Consider the following 17,303-nt stretch of genomic DNA (forward strand, 5'->3'; position numbering starts at 1 on the left):
GATCCTTCTGCACTTTAGGGCTGTTTATTTGCACTTTAGGGCTGTTGAGAGGCATTCTTCGGTCTTCACTCCCCTGTCTGCTGTCGGAGCAGTTTGGGTTGGTGTCTTTTTATGCCTTGCGCATGCACCCCTCCCTCCCTCACTCACAGGGAATTCAGCAAGATATTTTTAGGTTCAATCATACAAGTTTCAGGACAGCGCTCACTTCAAGAAACGAACAAGCAGCGCTGTACCATGATCACAACAGTAAAGGGAACACATCTGCCGCTATCTCACTTACACAATAAAACACGGCGTCTGCATTGGATTCGTTTGCACAGCTCCTGGGGGGGGCTCACAACGTGGTTCCGTGCATCGCCACGGCAGCGCTGCACAGTACCATGCATCGCCATGTGGTTCCGTGCATCGCCACAGCAGTGCTGTGTGGTTCCGTGCGTTGCCAAGTGGTTCTGTGCATCGCCACATGGTTCCGTGCATCGCCACGGCAGCGCTGCGTGGTTCCGTGCATTGCCAAATGGTTCAGCGCATCGCCCTGGCAGCGCGGCCCAGGACAGGTGTCACCCTGGCTCTGTCCCGGGGCAGCCTCGGCCGGGCTCCCAGCCAGGCTCCCTGCCAGCGACCCCCGTGCCCTCCTGGGACCCTGGGTTTCAGCCCCCCACTGATGGGATTGCTGAGCTGCTGTGGATCCCACAGCTGCTGCACCAGGATCCAGGACTGCTCCCTGCTGCAGTGGGCAGCTGTTCTCCTTTAAGGGGCATGGGCCTGGGGCTGGCCCATGAATTCACTCATCAGAACCAGCTGGGCCGGGACAGGTGCTGCTTATAAAGGTGCTGGGCGCAGCCCCGCCCCTGGGGGCTGGCAGGGCCTCTGGAGAATGGCCAGGGCCCTTTTCAGGGATCTCCAAAGGGGCTGGGGTGCCCCCAGAGTTTGCTGGGGGTCCCTGAGTCCTGCTGTGCCTGGTTGGGCCTGAGATGGCTTCCCCCAGCTCCCCTGGGCAGGCTGCAGTGTCCCTGTGAAGTGAAAGGAGCAGATGCACCTGCTCTTTTCTAGCAGCGGGTCCCTGGTTTCTCCTGGTTCCCCCTGGAGCCTGGCCCAGGGGCCCTGCCAGCTGTTAGCTCTGCTCCCATGGCCTTCTGCCTCCCCCCGGCCGATAATGCGACCCTGCTCCTCATGAGACGTGGATGCCAGGTCCCTGTGAGCAGATGTGCCCTTCCCCATGGGTATGAACCCTGCCCCCCAGCAGAGAGGCTCAGGGCTGGATGTGGCAATGATGGGGGTGGGCCCGGTCTTGGGGTCTGTGCAATGCCTGGCGCAATGGGGCCCCTGATTTCATCTGGGGGGGTCTCTGCAGCGCTTGGCATGGCGGGCATCCCGGGGGGCCCCCACTTGCTGCTGTGACACGCAGGATGCCGTTGGGCAGGGTGGAAGCTGCGACATTGTGGCAGGCCGGGGCCGGCTCGCAAGGTGATCGGAGAAGGAAATAAAAGCCTGAAATCGTGGTGAAGCGGAACAGTGAGGTAAATCCCCTGGAATGTGCCTGGGTGACCTCCCTGCAACCCGCTTTCCCACACGTGAGGACAGTGGGCGATTGATGAACCTGTGCAGAGATGTAGGGACAGGAACGCTGGCACCGAGGGGAAGGGGCTTGTCCCCCAGAGAGTCAGCAGCAGATCTAGGGAAAGAACCCAGGCGTCCGGGCTCCCGGCCCCTGCCCTACTTTGACCACCAGACACCCCTCCCCTCCCAGAGCCCAGCAGTCTGGGCTGCTGGCCCCCTGCCCTGAGCCAGTGTGGCAGTAGCATGGTGTGGGTGGCTGGGACCCCGGTGGAGCACAAGGGCTGTGATGGGGGCGGGCGGGTCACTGCTGCCCTTGAGGTGCTATTTATAGGTGGCGCAGTGTTTGCCCGAGTGATAAAGGCTCTCCAAGGGCGAGTGTTGGTAACCGGCGCAGTGCGCTGCCCTGATTAAGTTGCCGTAGGGGAACACCCTGTGCATAAAAGGGAAATGAGTCGTCCTGCCCTGACGTCAATGCCGTGGTAACGGGACCTGAGAGCGGCTGCTGCGCAAACACCCCGGTGGGCGAGCGTGCAGGGTCCTGTGCGAGGCCAGCTCACGTGCCGGCTCAGCCCCGCACGGGCTCACACGTGTGCGCATGCACGCGTATCCCCGGCTCACACTGACTCACACACAGTCCCCCCCCCATTGTGAGCTCCCTGGTCCTCAAAGGTCACCAGGGGCCCACAGCGGCGGCTGAGCACCTCATGAGCCGGGCTGACCCGTGGCATTGGTGCTCCGAGGCTGGGCTCAGAGAATGCTCAGAAGTGCAACGAGAGGGGGCCAGGCTGGCAGGGCAGGCGAGGGACCCAGGCCCGTCCTGGGGGCACAGCCAAGGGCTGCAAAACTGCCCCGAAACCCGCACAGCTGTGGCACCTCTCAGGGCAGAGCGTAGGAGGGTGGGCAGCGCCCGCGGGCCTGCCAGCAGCCACCCTACCCCTGAGATGCAAGGTTGGGGTGCTTTTTGGCTTTGACCCCGGTGCCTTGGCCTGGTGAGTGGCTGGGGGGCCCTGCCCCGCCCAGCAGAGGGTGGGGGGATGAAGATGCAGAGCGAGGCGCCCGGTGGCCATGGGGATGGGGGCAGCCAGAGCAGGAGAAATCCCCCGTCAGGGCTCCTGGCCTGGCTCAGTGTCCGTCTCTGTTGCAGCGAGGAGGCTGTTGGCAACGAGTTTCCTTCAAATATTTGCCCAGCTCCTTTAGTGACGCTGACGATGCTGGGCTGCTCCTGGCTCCGTGCCTGGCACCGGCCAGCCCGCGACCCTCCCAGCCCTGGGTGGGCAGCTGCCCCTGCCCGGCTCCCTGAGGGTGCTGGGCTCCCTGAGGGTGCTGGGTTGCCAGCGGCCGGGCCCCCTTGGCAGCTCAGGGTGGGGCACAGCCCCATCCCCTTATCAGCTGGATCTCTGTGGTTTGGGCTGACGCCTGGGGGCCCCTCCCACCTGCCCTCCTCCCTCTATGAAATCCAGCATCCACCCGGCTCACTTCAGCTGCCAGCAGGATCCTGGCTGCCCGCGTCTGTCTGTCTGTCCTCGCCAGAGCCCCGCACCGGCACGCCCCCCCGCCGCTGTCCATGAGAACCCATGACGGGAGAGTGGGGATGAGGCCCATGGCCCTCTGCCTCTGGGCAGCTCTGGCCCTGGCTTCCCTGGGGGGTGAGTACCCAGGGCACCTTCTGGGAGGGGTGGCCCAGCGAAGCCCCTGGGATATGGGGTGCTACAGAATTGGTCCTCTAAGCCACCCCATCCCTCGCATCCCAGCCCCCCATGGTACCCAGGGTACAGTCCCCAGTCCCCCATGGCTGCCTGGACACCCCTCCAGCCTCCCAGCACCCCATGGCACCCAGGGTAGAGCCCCCAGCCCCTCTGTCCCCAGCATTCCAGCTCCCCATGGCACCAAGGGTACAGCCCCCCCATGGCTTCCTGGACACCCCCCCAGCCTCCCATGGCACCCAGGATCCAGCCTACCCCCTATGGTGCATGTGGGAGGATGGAGGGGGGTGGACGGCCAGTGTAGTGGGAGGGGTGGGAAGGGAAGGAGGGTGTCACAGACCCCTGGCTCTGGTCTTTGCCCCGCTCTGTCTCCAGTCCCTTGGGAGTGGCCTGTTTAATGAGCCGGGCCCCTGGCAAGGACCCACCCAGCATCCCTCTCCAGGGATCCGTGGGGCCGCCGCCCACCTGCCCAAGCCGCAAGGACAATTCCTTGGCTGCCGGCTCCAGGATCTGCCGGTCCCTGGGCAGCCGGAGCTGCCAGCCGCCCAAGCTGTGACGGCTCCAGGTCCGGTGCCGCCCAGGGGCTGCCCTGTCTCCCAAAGCCACCCGTGTCCCAGCCGGTGGCCACTGTCTTCGTGTTCCCCACCCTCTCGGCATGTCCTGGAGTCTGCAGGCACGAACGATTAGTCTGTCATGAAAGGCTGTCGTGGCCCGGGGTGAGCTCTCCAGTAATGCGTCCCAGCCGGGCGCAGGCTTGCCGGCCTGGCAGTTCAGTTTTTACTGATGTGAAGATCTGAAGTGGGTTTATTTTTACTGAGCCCCCGGTAAACTTTTTACCGACCTCAGTAAAAATACCGCCAGCAGTGCAGGAGCGGCACAAACACGGGCATTCCCCCGCGCTTGTCTGCATGCCGGCTTTTGGCACCGGGTGGCTGTTCTCACCAGGGTTCTTCAGGCCTGTGTGATAACAGCAAACGGGAGATTGACCGAGTCCTGCTCAGGGTTGTTTTCTGAGAGGAGATGTGATTCTGAACGTTAAAATACCAGACGTTTTATTTCCGCCCAATCTCACAGACGTTTTCATTCATTTGCGGGTTTACAGACATTTTTTTTACTGACTGTCTGTGAATTTACGGACGGATGGCAGCCCTAGGCTGCCTCCCGCACCCTTCCCCAGCCACTGGGCAGCACTCACGGCTCGGTCCTGGAGCTGCCCTCTGTCCTTCCTGGAACTCCGTGTTGGGTGGCTTCAACTGGGTCTTTTAGGGCCCCATTTGCCCCCCCGATAGTGGTATGGGCCCCCTCCCAAGTCTCCTGCCCCAGTCCCAAGCAGTGGTAACCTTGGTATGCTGGGTAGCAAGGCAAAGTGCAGAGGGAAACTGAGGCAGGCATACCAATCACTTTCCCCCTCTTCTGGGGCAAACCTGCCAGCTGGGGCTGGAGGGGTTAGTGTCTACCCTGGGACTGGGCGGGGCACAAGACTGGTGACTCTGGACTTTCCCTAGGGGAGGGCAAACGGTGAACCCCACTGCAGGGAGGCTGCTGCTATGGGGCCATTCTGTTCCTGCCCCCCACAGCCCTCCAATGCCTTGATTCCCTTGGTGCTGGTCCTCCCCATGCTGTGATTCTATGGGGCTGAGTCCTGTTCCCCCCCATCTCCCCAACACCCCGCTCCCCTAGCACTGATATTCCAGAGCTGGATCTATGGGGCGGGACCCTGCTGCCCTGTGTACCCCCAAAACTCAGCTCCCACTGGTGTCTGTCCTCCCCAAGCTGCAGTTCTGTGGGGCTGGATGCTGCTGCAGCCACCCCACATTGAGATAGTGGCTCCGCCCAGCGGCTCTCCAGAGGGGGTCAGTGAGAGTGGAGAAGATGAGGAGGATGTCCACAGGGGAAACCACCCAGGGCTTCCTCGCCTCCTTCCTCCCTTTTGGAGGGTCCCTCAATCTGCATCAATCCATTTCCTTCCCTTTCTCTTTCAAATGGTACCGTGACTCCAGCCTCAATTCAGGAGACAGATAGCACAGGTGTCTCCACAACAGCCACTGAGTTGTCGGCCAGATGGAGAACCCACACAACAGCCATGGAGCAGAAGAGCGGCCCCGTAGGTGAGTCAATGGAGAGCCCGAGACCCTCCACGGGAACCGAGGAGCAGGCGACAGGAACTGGAACGGAGTCGACAGCGACTCCGCCACGTGCCACGAACACCACGGAACAGATGCGCGGTCCTGAATCTGAGCCGGCGGCCAGTGCGACGCCCACCACGACAGCCACAGAGGTGACGAGCGTCCCCAGAACCGAGACGAAAGTTACGGAGCAAACGAGTAAGCGGGTAATTGACACGACGGCCAGCCCCAGATTGTCTACGGGAGTCACGGAGCAGAGGAGCGGCCCTGTAGGCGAGTCGATGGCCAACCAGAGACCCGCCACAACAGCTGCAGAACAGTCGAGTGCTCCTGTAACTGAACTGACAGCCAGTCCGAGACCCTCCACGACAACCGCGGAACAGACGGGCATCTCCGTAACTCAGTCAACACACAGCTTGAGACCCTCCCCAAAAGCTGCACAGCAGGTGAGCCTTCTAGTGGTTGAGACGACGGCCAGCCTGAGATCCTCCACCACAGCTGCGGAACAGACGAGCGCCATGGTGGTTGAGACAAAGGCAAGTCTGAGATCCTCTACAACACCTGGAGACGAGCCAAGCCGTTCCGGAAGTGAGTCAGCCGCCACCCAGACAACCTCCACTACAGCTACAGAGCAGACGAGTGCCCCGGTGGTTGGGACAACTACCCAGAAATCATCTTCAACAGCAACAGAGCAGACGAGCGGCCCCATATTTCAGTCAACAGTCACCCGGAGACCCTCGACGACAGCCGCTGGAAAGACGAGCCCGACGGTGAGCGTGACAACAGTTAGTCCGCGATCCTCAACAACAGCCGGAGAGCAGACAAGCCATCATGGAAGTGAGTCAACCGCCACCCAGATATCCTCCACCAGGACTGCGGAACAGACGAGCGCCACAGTGGTTGGGACAATGACTACAAGGAGATCCTCTACAACAGCAGCAGAGCAGAGGAGCGGCCCCATATCTCAGTCAACAGTCAGCGAGAGACCCTCCAAGACAGCTGAAGAACAGACTAGAAGAACAGTTGCTGAGACACCAGCTAGTCCGAGATCCTCTACAACACCCAGAGAGGAGACGAGCCATCCTGGAAGTGAGTCAATTGCCACACACAGACCCTCCACGACAGCTACAGAGAAGAGGAGTGCTCCGGTGGTTGGGACAACAGCTACCCAGAGATCATCTGCAACAGAGCAGGTGAGCGGACCCATATCTCAGTCAACAGCCACACAGAGTCCTTCAACAACAGCCGCGGAACACACAAGCCCCACAGTACTTGAGAAAACGACTAGTCCGCAATCCTCTACAGCTGAAGAGGAGATAAGCCTTCCTGGATCTGGAACAACCAACACCCAGAGGCCCTCCACGACAGAGGCAGAACAGATGAGCTCCACGGTGGTCGAGACAACGGCTAATCGAAGATCATCTTCAACAGCCGGAGACGAGCCAAGCCGTCCAGGAGGTGAGTCAACTGCCAATCAGAGACCCTCCACAACAGCTCCAGAGCAGAAGAGTGCCCCGGTGGTTGGGACAAGAACTACCCAGAGATCGTCTACAACAGCAACAGAGCAGATGAGCGGCCACATATCTCAGTCAACAGCCAGTGAGAAACCCTTAACGAGAGCCGCGGAACACACGAGCGCCATGGTGGTTGAGACAACGGTTAATCCGAAATCCTCTACAACAGCCACTGAGCAGAGGAGCCATCCTGGATCTGAAACAACCATCACCCAGAGGCACTCTGCCGCAGCCACAGAACACATGAGCGCCACGGTGGTAGAGACAACGGTTAGTTCGAGATCCTCTACAACAGCCAATGAGCAGAAGAGCCATCCTGGATCTGAAACAACCGCCACCCAGAGGCCCTCCACGAGAGCCGCAGAACAGACAGGCGCCCCGGTGGTTGAGACAACTGTTAGTCCGAGATCCTCTACAACAGCCACTGAGCAGACGAGCCATCCTGGATCTGAAACAACCGTCACCCAGAGGCACTCTACCACAGCCACAGAACACATGAGTGCCCCAGTGGTTGAAACAAGTGTTAGTCCGAGATCCTCTACACCAGCCAGAGATGAGACGAGCCATCCTGGAAGTGAGTCAATTGCCACACACAGACCCTCCACGACAGCTCCAGAGCAGACGAGTGCCCCGGTGGTTGGGACAAGAACTACCCAGAGATCGTCTACAACAGCAACAGAGCAGGTGAGCGGCCCCATATCTCAGTCATCAGCCACACAGAGACCCTCGATGACATCCGCAGAGCACACGAGGTCCTCGGTGGTTGTGTCAACAGTTAGTCTGCGATCCTCTACAACAGCACGAGATGAGACGAGCCGTCCTGGAAGTGAGTCAACTACCACACAGGGACCCTCCACCACAGCTACAGAGAAGACGAGTGCCCCGGTGGTTGGGACAACAGCTACCCAGAGATCATCTACAACAGCAACAGAGCAGATGAGCAGCCCCATATCTCAATCAACAGCCACCCAGAGATCCTCCATGACAGCCGCAGAACAGACGAGCGCCACGGTGGTTGAGACAACGGTTATTTCGAGATCCTCTACAACAGCCACTGAGCAGACGAGCCATCCTGGATCTGAAACAACCATCACCCAGAGGCACTCTACCGCAGCCACAGAACACACGAGTGCCACAGTGGTTGAGACAACGACAACTGTTAGTCCGAGATCCTCTACAACAGCCACTGAGCAGACGAGCCATCCTGGATCTGAAACAACCGTCACCAAGAAACCCTCCACGACAGCCGCAGAACAGACACGCGCCCCGGTGGTTGAAACTAGTCTGAGATCCTCTACAACAGCCAATGAGCAGAGGAGCCATCCTGGACCTGAAACAACCGCCACCCAGAGGCCCTCTACCACAGCCGCAGAGCACATGAGCGCCACAGTGGTTGAGACAACTGTTAGTCCGAGATCCTCTACAACAGCCACTGAGCAGACGAGCCATCCTGGATCTGAAACAACCATCACCCAGAGGCACTCTACCGCAGCCACAGAACACACGAGTGCCACAGTGATTGAGACAACGACAACTGTTAGTCCGAGATCCTCTACAACAGCCACTGAGCAGACGAGCCATCCTGGATCTGAAACAACCGTCACCAAGAAACCCTCCACGACAGCCGCAGAACAGACACGCGCCCCGGTGGTTGAAACTAGTCTGAGATCCTCTACAACAGCCAATGAGCAGAGGAGCCATCCTGGATCTGAAACAACCGCCACCCAGAGGCCCTCTACCACAGCCGCAGAACACACGAGCGCCACCGTGGTTGAGACAACGGTTAGTCCGAGATCCTCTACAACAGCCACTGAGCAGAGGAGCCATCCTGGATCTGAAACAACCGTCACCAAGAAACCCTCCACGAGAGACACAGAACAGTCGAGCGCTCCCGTGGTTGAGACAACGGTTAGTCCGAGATCCTCTACAACAGCCACTGAGCAGACGAGCCATCCCGGATCTGAAACAACCGTCACCAAGAAACCCTCCACGACAGCCGCAGAACAGACAGGCGCCCCGGTGGTTGAGACAACGGTTAGTCCGAGATCCTCTACAACAGCCACTGAGCAGACGAGCCATCCTGGATCTGAAACAACCGTCACCAAGAAACCCTCCACGAGAGACACAGAACAGTCGAGCACTCCGGTGGTTGAGACAACGGTTAGTCCGAGATCCTCTACAACAGCCACTGAGGAGACGAGCCATCCCGGATCTGAAACAACCGTCACCAAGAAACCCTCCACGACAGCCGCAGAACAGACAAGCGCCCCGGTGGTTGAGACAACGGTTAGTCCGAGATCCTCTACAACAGCCACTGAGCAGACGAGCCATCCTGGATCTGAAACAACCATCACCCAGAGGCACTCTACCGCAGCCACAGAACACACGAGTGCCACAGTGGTTGAGACAACGACAACTGTTAGTCCAGATCCTCTACAACAGCCACTGAGCAGACGAGCCATCCTGGATCTGAAACAACCGTCACCAAGAAACCCTCCACGACAGCCGCAGAACAGACACGCGCCCCGGTGGTTGAAACTAGTCTGAGATCCTCTACAACAGCCAATGAGCAGAAGAGCCATCCTGGATCTGAAACAACCGCCAGCCAGAGGCCCTCCACGAGAGCCGCAGAACAGACAGGCGCCCCGGTGGTTGAGACAACTGTTAGTACGAGATCCTCTACAACAGCCACTGAGCAGACGAGCCATCCTGGATCTGAAACAACCGTCACCCAGAGGCACTCTACCGCAGCCACGGAACACACGAGTGCCACAGTGGTTGAGACAACTGTTAGTCCGAGATCCTCTACAACAGCCACTGAGCAGAGGAGCCATCCTGGATCTGAAACAACCGCCACCCAGAGGCCCTCTACCACAGCCGCAGAACACACGAGCGCCACCGTGGTTGAGACAACGGTTAGTCCGAGATCCTCTACTACAGCCACTGAGCAGAGGAGCCATCCTGGATCTGAAACAAGCGCCACCCAGAGGCCCTCCACGACAGCTGCAGAACAGACAAGCGCCCCGGTGGTTGAAACTAGTCCGAGATCCTCTACACCAGCCAGAGATGAGACGAGCCTTCCTGGAAGTGAGTCAATTGCCACACACAGGCCCTCCACAGCAGCTGCAGAACAGACAAGCGCTCCGGTGGTTGAGACAACTGTTAGTCCGAGATCCTCTACAACAGCCACTGAGCAGACGAGCCATCCTGGATCTGAAACAACCGTCACCCAGAGGCACTCTACCGCAGCCACAGAACACATGAGTGCCACAGTGGTTGAGACAAGTGTTAGTCCGAGATCCTCTACAACAGCCACTGAGCAGAGGAGCCATCCTGGATCTGAAACAACCGCCACTCAGAAGCCCTCTACCACAGCCGCAGAACACATGAGCGCCCCAGTGGTTGAAACTAGTCCGAGATCTTCTACACCAGCCAGAGATGAGACGAGCCATCCTGGAAGTGAGTCAATTGCCACACACAGACCCTCCACGACAGCTCCAGAGCAGACGAGTGCCCCGGTGGCTGGGACAAGAACTACCCAGAGATCGTCTACAACAGCAACAGAGCAGGTGAGCGGCCCCATATCTCAGTCATCAGCCACACAGAGACCCTCGACGACATCCGCGGAGCACACGAGGTCCTCGGTGGTTGTGTCAACAGTTAGTCTGCGATCCTCTACAACAGCACGAGATGAGATGAGCCGTCCTGGAAGTGAGTCAACTACCACACAGGGACCCTCCACCACAGCTACAGAGAAGACGAGTGCCCCGGTGGTTGGGACAACAGGTACCCAGAGATCATCTACAACAGCAACAGAGCAGGTGAGCAGCCCCATATCTCAATCAACAGCCACCCAGAGATCCTCCATGACAGCCGCAGAACAGACGAGCGCCACGGTGGTTGAGACAACAGTTATTTCGAGATCCTCTACAACAGCCACTGAGCAGACGAGCCATCCTGGATCTGAAACAACCGTCACCAAGAGACCCTCCACGAGAGACACAGAACAGTCGAGCGCTCCGGTGGTTGAGACAATGGTTAGTCCGAGATCCTCTACAACAGCCACTGAGCAGACGAGCCATCCTGGATCTGAAACAACCGCCACCCAGAGGCCCTCTTTCACAGCCGCAGAACAGAGAAGCGCCCAGGTGGTTGAGACAACAGTTAGTCTGAAATCCTCTACAACAGCCACTGAGCAGAGGAGCCATCCTGGATCTGAAACAACCGCCACCCAGAGGCCCTCTACCACAGCCGCAGAACACACGAGCGCCACCGTGGTTGAGACAACGGTTAGTCCGAGATCCTCTACAACAGCCACTGAGCAGAGGAGCCATCCTGGATCTGAAACAAGCGCCACCCAGAGGCCGTCCACGACAGCCGCAGAACAGACAAGCGCCCCGGTGGTTGAAACTAGTCCGAGATCCTCTACACCAGCCAGAGATGAGACGAGCCTTCCTGGAAGTGAGTCAATTGCCACACACAGGCCCTCCACAGCAGCTGCAGAACAGACAAGCGCTCCGGTGGTTGAGACAACTGTTAGTCCGAGATCCTCTACAACAGCCACTGAGCAGAGGAGCAATACTGGATCTGAAACAACCGCCACCCAGAGGCCCTCCACGACAGCTGCAGAACAGACAAGCGCTCCGGTGGCTGAGACAACTGTTAGTCCGAGATCCTCTACAACAGCCACTGAGCAGATGAGCCATTCTGGATCTGAAACAACCGTCACCCAGAGGCACTCTACCGCAGCCACAGAACACATGAGTGCCACAGTGGTTGAGACAACTGTTAGTCCGAGATCCTCTACAACAGCCATTGAGCAGACGAGCCATCCCGCATCTGAAACAACCGTCACCAAGAAACCCTCCACGAGAGACACAGAACAGTCGAGCACTACAGTGGTTGAGACAATAGTTAGTCCGAGATCCTCTACAACAGCCACTGAGCAGACGAGCCATCCCGGATCTGAAACAACCGTCACCAAGAAACCCTCCACGACAGCCGCAGAACAGACAAGCGCCCCGGTGGTTGAGACAACAGTTAGTCTGAAATCCTCTACAACAGCCACTGAGCAGAGGAGCCATCCTGGATCTGAAACAACTGCCACCCAGAGGCACTCTACCGCAGCCACAGAACACACGAGTGCCACAGTGGTTGAGACAACGACAACTGTTAGTCCGAGATCTTCTACAAAAGCCACTGAGCAGAGGAGCCATCCTGGATCTGAAACAACCGCCACCCAGAGGCCCTCTACCACATCCGCAGAGCACATGAGCGCCACAGTGGTTGAGACAACGGTTAGTCCGAGATCCTCTACAACAGCCACTGAGGAGACGAGCCATCCCGGATCTGAAACAACCGTCACCAAGAAACCCTCCACGACAGCCGCAGAACAGACAAGCGCCCCGGTGGTTGAGACAACGGTTAGTCCGAGATCCTCTACAACAGCCACTGAGCAGACGAGCCATCCTGGATCTGAAACAACCATCACCCAGAGGCACTCTACCGCAGCCACAGAACACACGAGTGCCACAGTGGTTGAGACAACGACAACTGTTAGTCCGAGATCCTCTACAACAGCCACTGAGCAGACGAGCCATCCTGGATCTGAAACAACCGTCACCAAGAAACCCTCCACGACAGCCGCAGAACAGACACGCGCCCCGGTGGTTGAAACTAGTCTGAGATCCTCTACAACAGCCAATGAGCAGAAGAGCCATCCTGGATCTGAAACAACCGCCAGCCAGAGGCCCTCCACGAGAGCCGCAGAACAGACAGGCGCCCCGGTGGTTGAGACAACTGTTAGTACGAGATCCTCTACAACAGCCACTGAGCAGACGAGCCATCCTGGATCTGAAACAACCGTCACCCAGAGGCACTCTACCGCAGCCACGGAACACACGCGTGCCACAGTGGTTGAGACAACTGTTAGTCCGAGATCCTCTACAACAGCCACTGAGCAGAGGAGCCATCCTGGATCTGAAACAACCGCCACCCAGAGGCCCTCTACCACAGCCGCAGAACACACGAGCGCCACCGTGGTTGAGACAACGGTTAGTCCGAGATCCTCTACAACAGCCACTGAGCAGAGGAGCCATCCTGGATCTGAAACAACCGCCACCCAGAGGCCCTCTACCACAGCCGCAGAACACACGAGCGCCACCGTGGTTGAGACAACGGTTAGTCCGAGATCCTCTACTACAGCCACTGAGCAGAGGAGCCATCCTGGATCTGAAACAAGCGCCACCCAGAGGCCCTCCACGACAGCTGCAGAACAGACAAGCGCCCCGGTGGTTGAAACTAGTCCGAGATCCTCTACACCAGCCAGAGATGAGACGAGCCTTCCTGGAAGTGAGTCAATTGCCACACACAGGCCCTCCACAGCAGCTGCAGAACAGACAAGCGCTCCGGTGGTTGAGACAACTGTTAGTCCGAGATCCTCTACAACAGCCACTGAGCAGACGAGCCATCCTGGATCTGAAACAACCATCACCCAGAGGCACTCTACCGCAGCCACAGAACACATGAGTGCCACAGTGGTTGAGACAAGTGTTAGTCCGAGATCCTCTACAACAGCCACTGAGCAGAGGAGCCATCCTGGATCTGAAACAACCGCCACTCAGAAGCCCTCTACCACAGCCGCAGAACACATGAGCGCCCCAGTGGTTGAAACTAGTCCGAGATCCTCTACACCAGCCAGAGATGAGACGAGCCATCCTGGAAGTGAGTCAATTGCCACACACAGACCCTCCACGACAGCTCCAGAGCAGACGAGTGCCCCGGTGGCTGGGACAAGAACTACCCAGAGATCGTCTACAACAGCAACAGAGCAGGTGAGCGGCCCCATATCTCAGTCATCAGCCACACAGAGACCCTCGACGACATCCGCAGAGCACACGAGGTCCTCGGTGGTTGTGTCAACAGTTAGTCTGCGATCCTCTACAACAGCACGAGATGAGATGAGCCGTCCTGGAAGTGAGTCAACTACCACACAGGGACCCTCCACCACAGCTACAGAGAAGACGAGTGCCCCGGTGGTTGGGACAACAGGTACCCAGAGATCATCTACAACAGCAACAGAGCAGGTGAGCAGCCCCATATCTCAATCAACAGCCACCCAGAGATCCTCCATGACAGCCGCAGAACAGACGAGCGCCACGGTGGTTGAGACAACAGTTATTTCGAGATCCTCTACAACAGCCACTGAGCAGACGAGCCATCCTGGATCTGAAACAACCGTCACCAAGAGACCCTCCACGAGAGACACAGAACAGTCGAGCGCTCCGGTGGTTGAGACAATGGTTAGTCCGAGATCCTCTACAACAGCCACTGAGCAGACGAGCCATCCTGGATCTGAAACAACCGCCACCCAGAGGCCCTCTTTCACAGCCGCAGAACAGACAAGCGCCCAGGTGGTTGAGACAACAGTTAGTCTGAAATCCTCTACAACAGCCACTGAGCAGAGGAGCCATCCTGGATCTGAAACAACCGCCACCCAGAGGCCCTCTACCACAGCCGCAGAACACACGAGCGCCACCGTGGTTGAGACAACGGTTAGTCCGAGATCCTCTACAACAGCCACTGAGCAGAGGAGCCATCCTGGATCTGAAACAAGCGCCACCCAGAGGCCGTCCACGACAGCCGCAGAACAGACAAGCGCCCCGGTGGTTGAAACTAGTCCGAGATCCTCTACACCAGCCAGAGATGCAGACGAGCCATCCTGGAAGTGAGTCAATTGCCACACACAGGCCCTCCACAGCAGCTGCAGAACAGACAAGCGCTCCGGTGGTTGAGACAACTGTTAGTCCGAGATCCTCTACAACAGCCACTGAGCAGACGAGCCATACTGGATCTGAAACAACCGTCACCCAGAGGCACTCTACCGCAGCCACAGAAAGCCACGGTGGCTGAGACAACTGTTAGTCCGAGATCCTCTGACAACAGCCACTGAGAGACAAGTTAGTCCGAGATCCTCTACAACAGCCACTGAGCAGAGGAGCCATCCTGGATCTGAAATAACCGCCACCCAGAGGCCCTCCACGACAGCCGCAGAACAGACACGCACCCCGGTGGTTGAGACAACTGTTAGTCCGAGATCCTCTACAACAGCCACTGAGCAGACGAGCCATCCTGGATCTGAAACAACCGCCACCCAGAGGCCCTCTGAGTGCCACAGTGGTTGAGACAACTGTTAGTCCGAGATCCTCTACAACAGCCACTGAGCAGAGGAGCCATCCTGGATCTGAAACAAGCCACCCAGAGCCCTCCACGACAGCCACAGAACAGACAGCGCCCCGGTGGTTGAGACAAAGTTAGTCCGAGATCTCTACAACAGCCACGAGAGAGACGAGCCATCCTGGAAGTGAGTCAACCGCCACACAGAGGCCCTCCACCACAGCTGCAGAACAGACAAGCGCCCGGTGGTTGAGACAACTGTTAGTCCGAGATCCTCTACAACAGCCACTGAGCAGACGAGCCATCCTGGATCTGAAACAACCGTCACCCAGAGGAGCAGACACAGAACAGTCGAGCGCCACAGTGGTTGAGACAACTGTTAGTCCGAGATCCTCTACAACAGCCACTGAGCAGACGAGCCATCCTGGATCTGAAACAACCGTCACCCAGAGGCCCTCCACGACAGCCGCAGAACAGACAAGCGCCCCGGTGGTTGAGACAACGGTTAGCCCGAGATCCTCTACAACAGCCACTGAGCAGAGGAGCCATCCTGGATCTGAAACAACCGCCACCCAGAGGCACTCTACCGCAGCCACAGAACACACGAGTGCCACAGTGGTTGACAACTGTTAGTCCGAGATCCTCTACAACAGCCACTGAGCAGAGAGCAATCCTGGATCTGAAACAACCGCCACCCAGAGGCCCTCCACGACAGCTGCAGAACAGACAAGCGCTCCGGTGGCTGAGACAACTGTTAGTCCGAGATCCTCTACAACAGCCACTGAGCAGACGAGCCATCCTGGATCTGAAACAACCGTCACCCAGAGGCACTCTACCGCAGCCACAGAACACACGAGTGCCACAGTGGTTGAGACAAGTCTTAGTCCGAGATCCTCTACAACAGCCACTGAGCAGAGGAGCCGTCCTGGATCTGAAACAACCGCCACCCAGAAGCCCTCTACCACAGCCGCAGAACACACGAGCGCCCCAGTGGTTGAAACTAGTCCGAGATCCTCTACACCAGCCAGAGATGAGACGAGCCATCCTGGAAGTGAGTCAATTGCCACACACAGACCCTCCACGACAGCTCCAGAGCAGACGAGTGCCCCGGTGGTTGGGACAAGAACTACCCAGAGATCGTCTACAACAGCAACAGAGCAGGTGAGCGGCCCCATATCTCAGTCATCAGCCACACAGAGACCCTCGACGACATCCGCAGAGCACACGAGGTCCTCGGTGGTTGTGTCAACAGTTAGTCTGCGATCCTCTACAACAGCACGAGATGAGACGAGCCGTCCTGGAAGTGAGTCAACTACCACACAGGGACCCTCCACCACAGCTACAGAGAAGACGAGTGCCCCGGTGGTTGGGACAACAGCTACCCAGAGATCATCTACAACAGCCACTGAGCAGACGAGCCATCCTGGATCTGAAACAACCGTCACCAAGAAACCCTCCACGAGAGACACAGAACAGTCGAGCGCTCCGGTGGTTGAGACAACGGTTAGCCCGAGATCCTCTACAACAGCCACTGAGCAGACGAGCCATCCTGGATCTGAAATAACCGCTACCCAGAGGCCCTCCACGACAGCCGCAGAACAGACAAGCGCCCTGGTGGTTGAGACAACGGTTAGCCCGAGATCCTCTACAACAGCCCCTGAGCAGACGAGCCATCCCGGATCTGAAACAACCATCACCAAGAAACCCTCCACGAGAGACACAGAACAGTCGAGCCCCGGTGGTTGAGACAATAGTTAGTCCGAGATCCTCTACAACAGCCACTGAGCAGAGGAGCCATCCTGGATCTGAAACAACCGCCACCCAGAGGCCCTCCACGACAGCCGCAGAACAGACAAGCGCCCCGGTGGTTGAAACTAGTCTGAGATCCTCTACAACAGCCAATGAGCAGACGAGCCATCCTGGATCTGAAACAACCGTCACCCAGAGGCACTCTACCGCAGCCACAGAACACATGAGTGCCACAGTGGTTGAGACAACTGTTAGTCCGAGATCCTCTACAACAGCCACTGAGCAGAGGAGCCATCCTGGATCTGAAACAACTGCCACCCAGAGGCCCTCCACGACAGCTGCAGAACAGACAAGCGCTCCGGTGGCTGAGACAACTGTTAGTCAGAGATCCTCTACAACAGCCACTGAGCAGACGAGCCATTCTGGATCTGAAACAACCGCCACCCAGAGGCCCTCTACCACAGCCGCAGAACACACGA

General features: G+C 58.1%; 1 protein-coding gene across 1 annotated transcript in view; it reads left to right on the plus strand.

Annotated features, from left to right (window-relative positions):
* Positions 1-3,121: 3,121 nt before the first annotated feature.
* Positions 3,122-17,303, plus strand: part of LOC137162263 (pneumococcal serine-rich repeat protein-like) — a 74,366-nt gene continuing 60,184 nt past the window's right edge. Inside the window, exons 1-5 of the mRNA XM_067561882.1 lie at positions 3,122-3,203; positions 5,261-9,186; positions 10,382-10,559; positions 11,461-11,561; positions 13,646-13,823. Coding sequence (XP_067417983.1) covers positions 3,122-3,203; positions 5,261-9,186; positions 10,382-10,559; positions 11,461-11,561; positions 13,646-13,823 — 4,465 coding nt within the window. The remainder of the gene's footprint in view (positions 3,204-5,260; positions 9,187-10,381; positions 10,560-11,460; positions 11,562-13,645; positions 13,824-17,303) is intronic.

The sequence above is a fragment of the Emydura macquarii genome, unplaced genomic scaffold (assembly GCF_026122565.2).
Source record: "Emydura macquarii macquarii isolate MOO-44397 ecotype Brisbane River unplaced genomic scaffold, CSIRO-AGI_Emac_v2 contig_306, whole genome shotgun sequence".
Classification (NCBI taxonomy): Eukaryota; Metazoa; Chordata; order Testudines; family Chelidae; genus Emydura; species Emydura macquarii.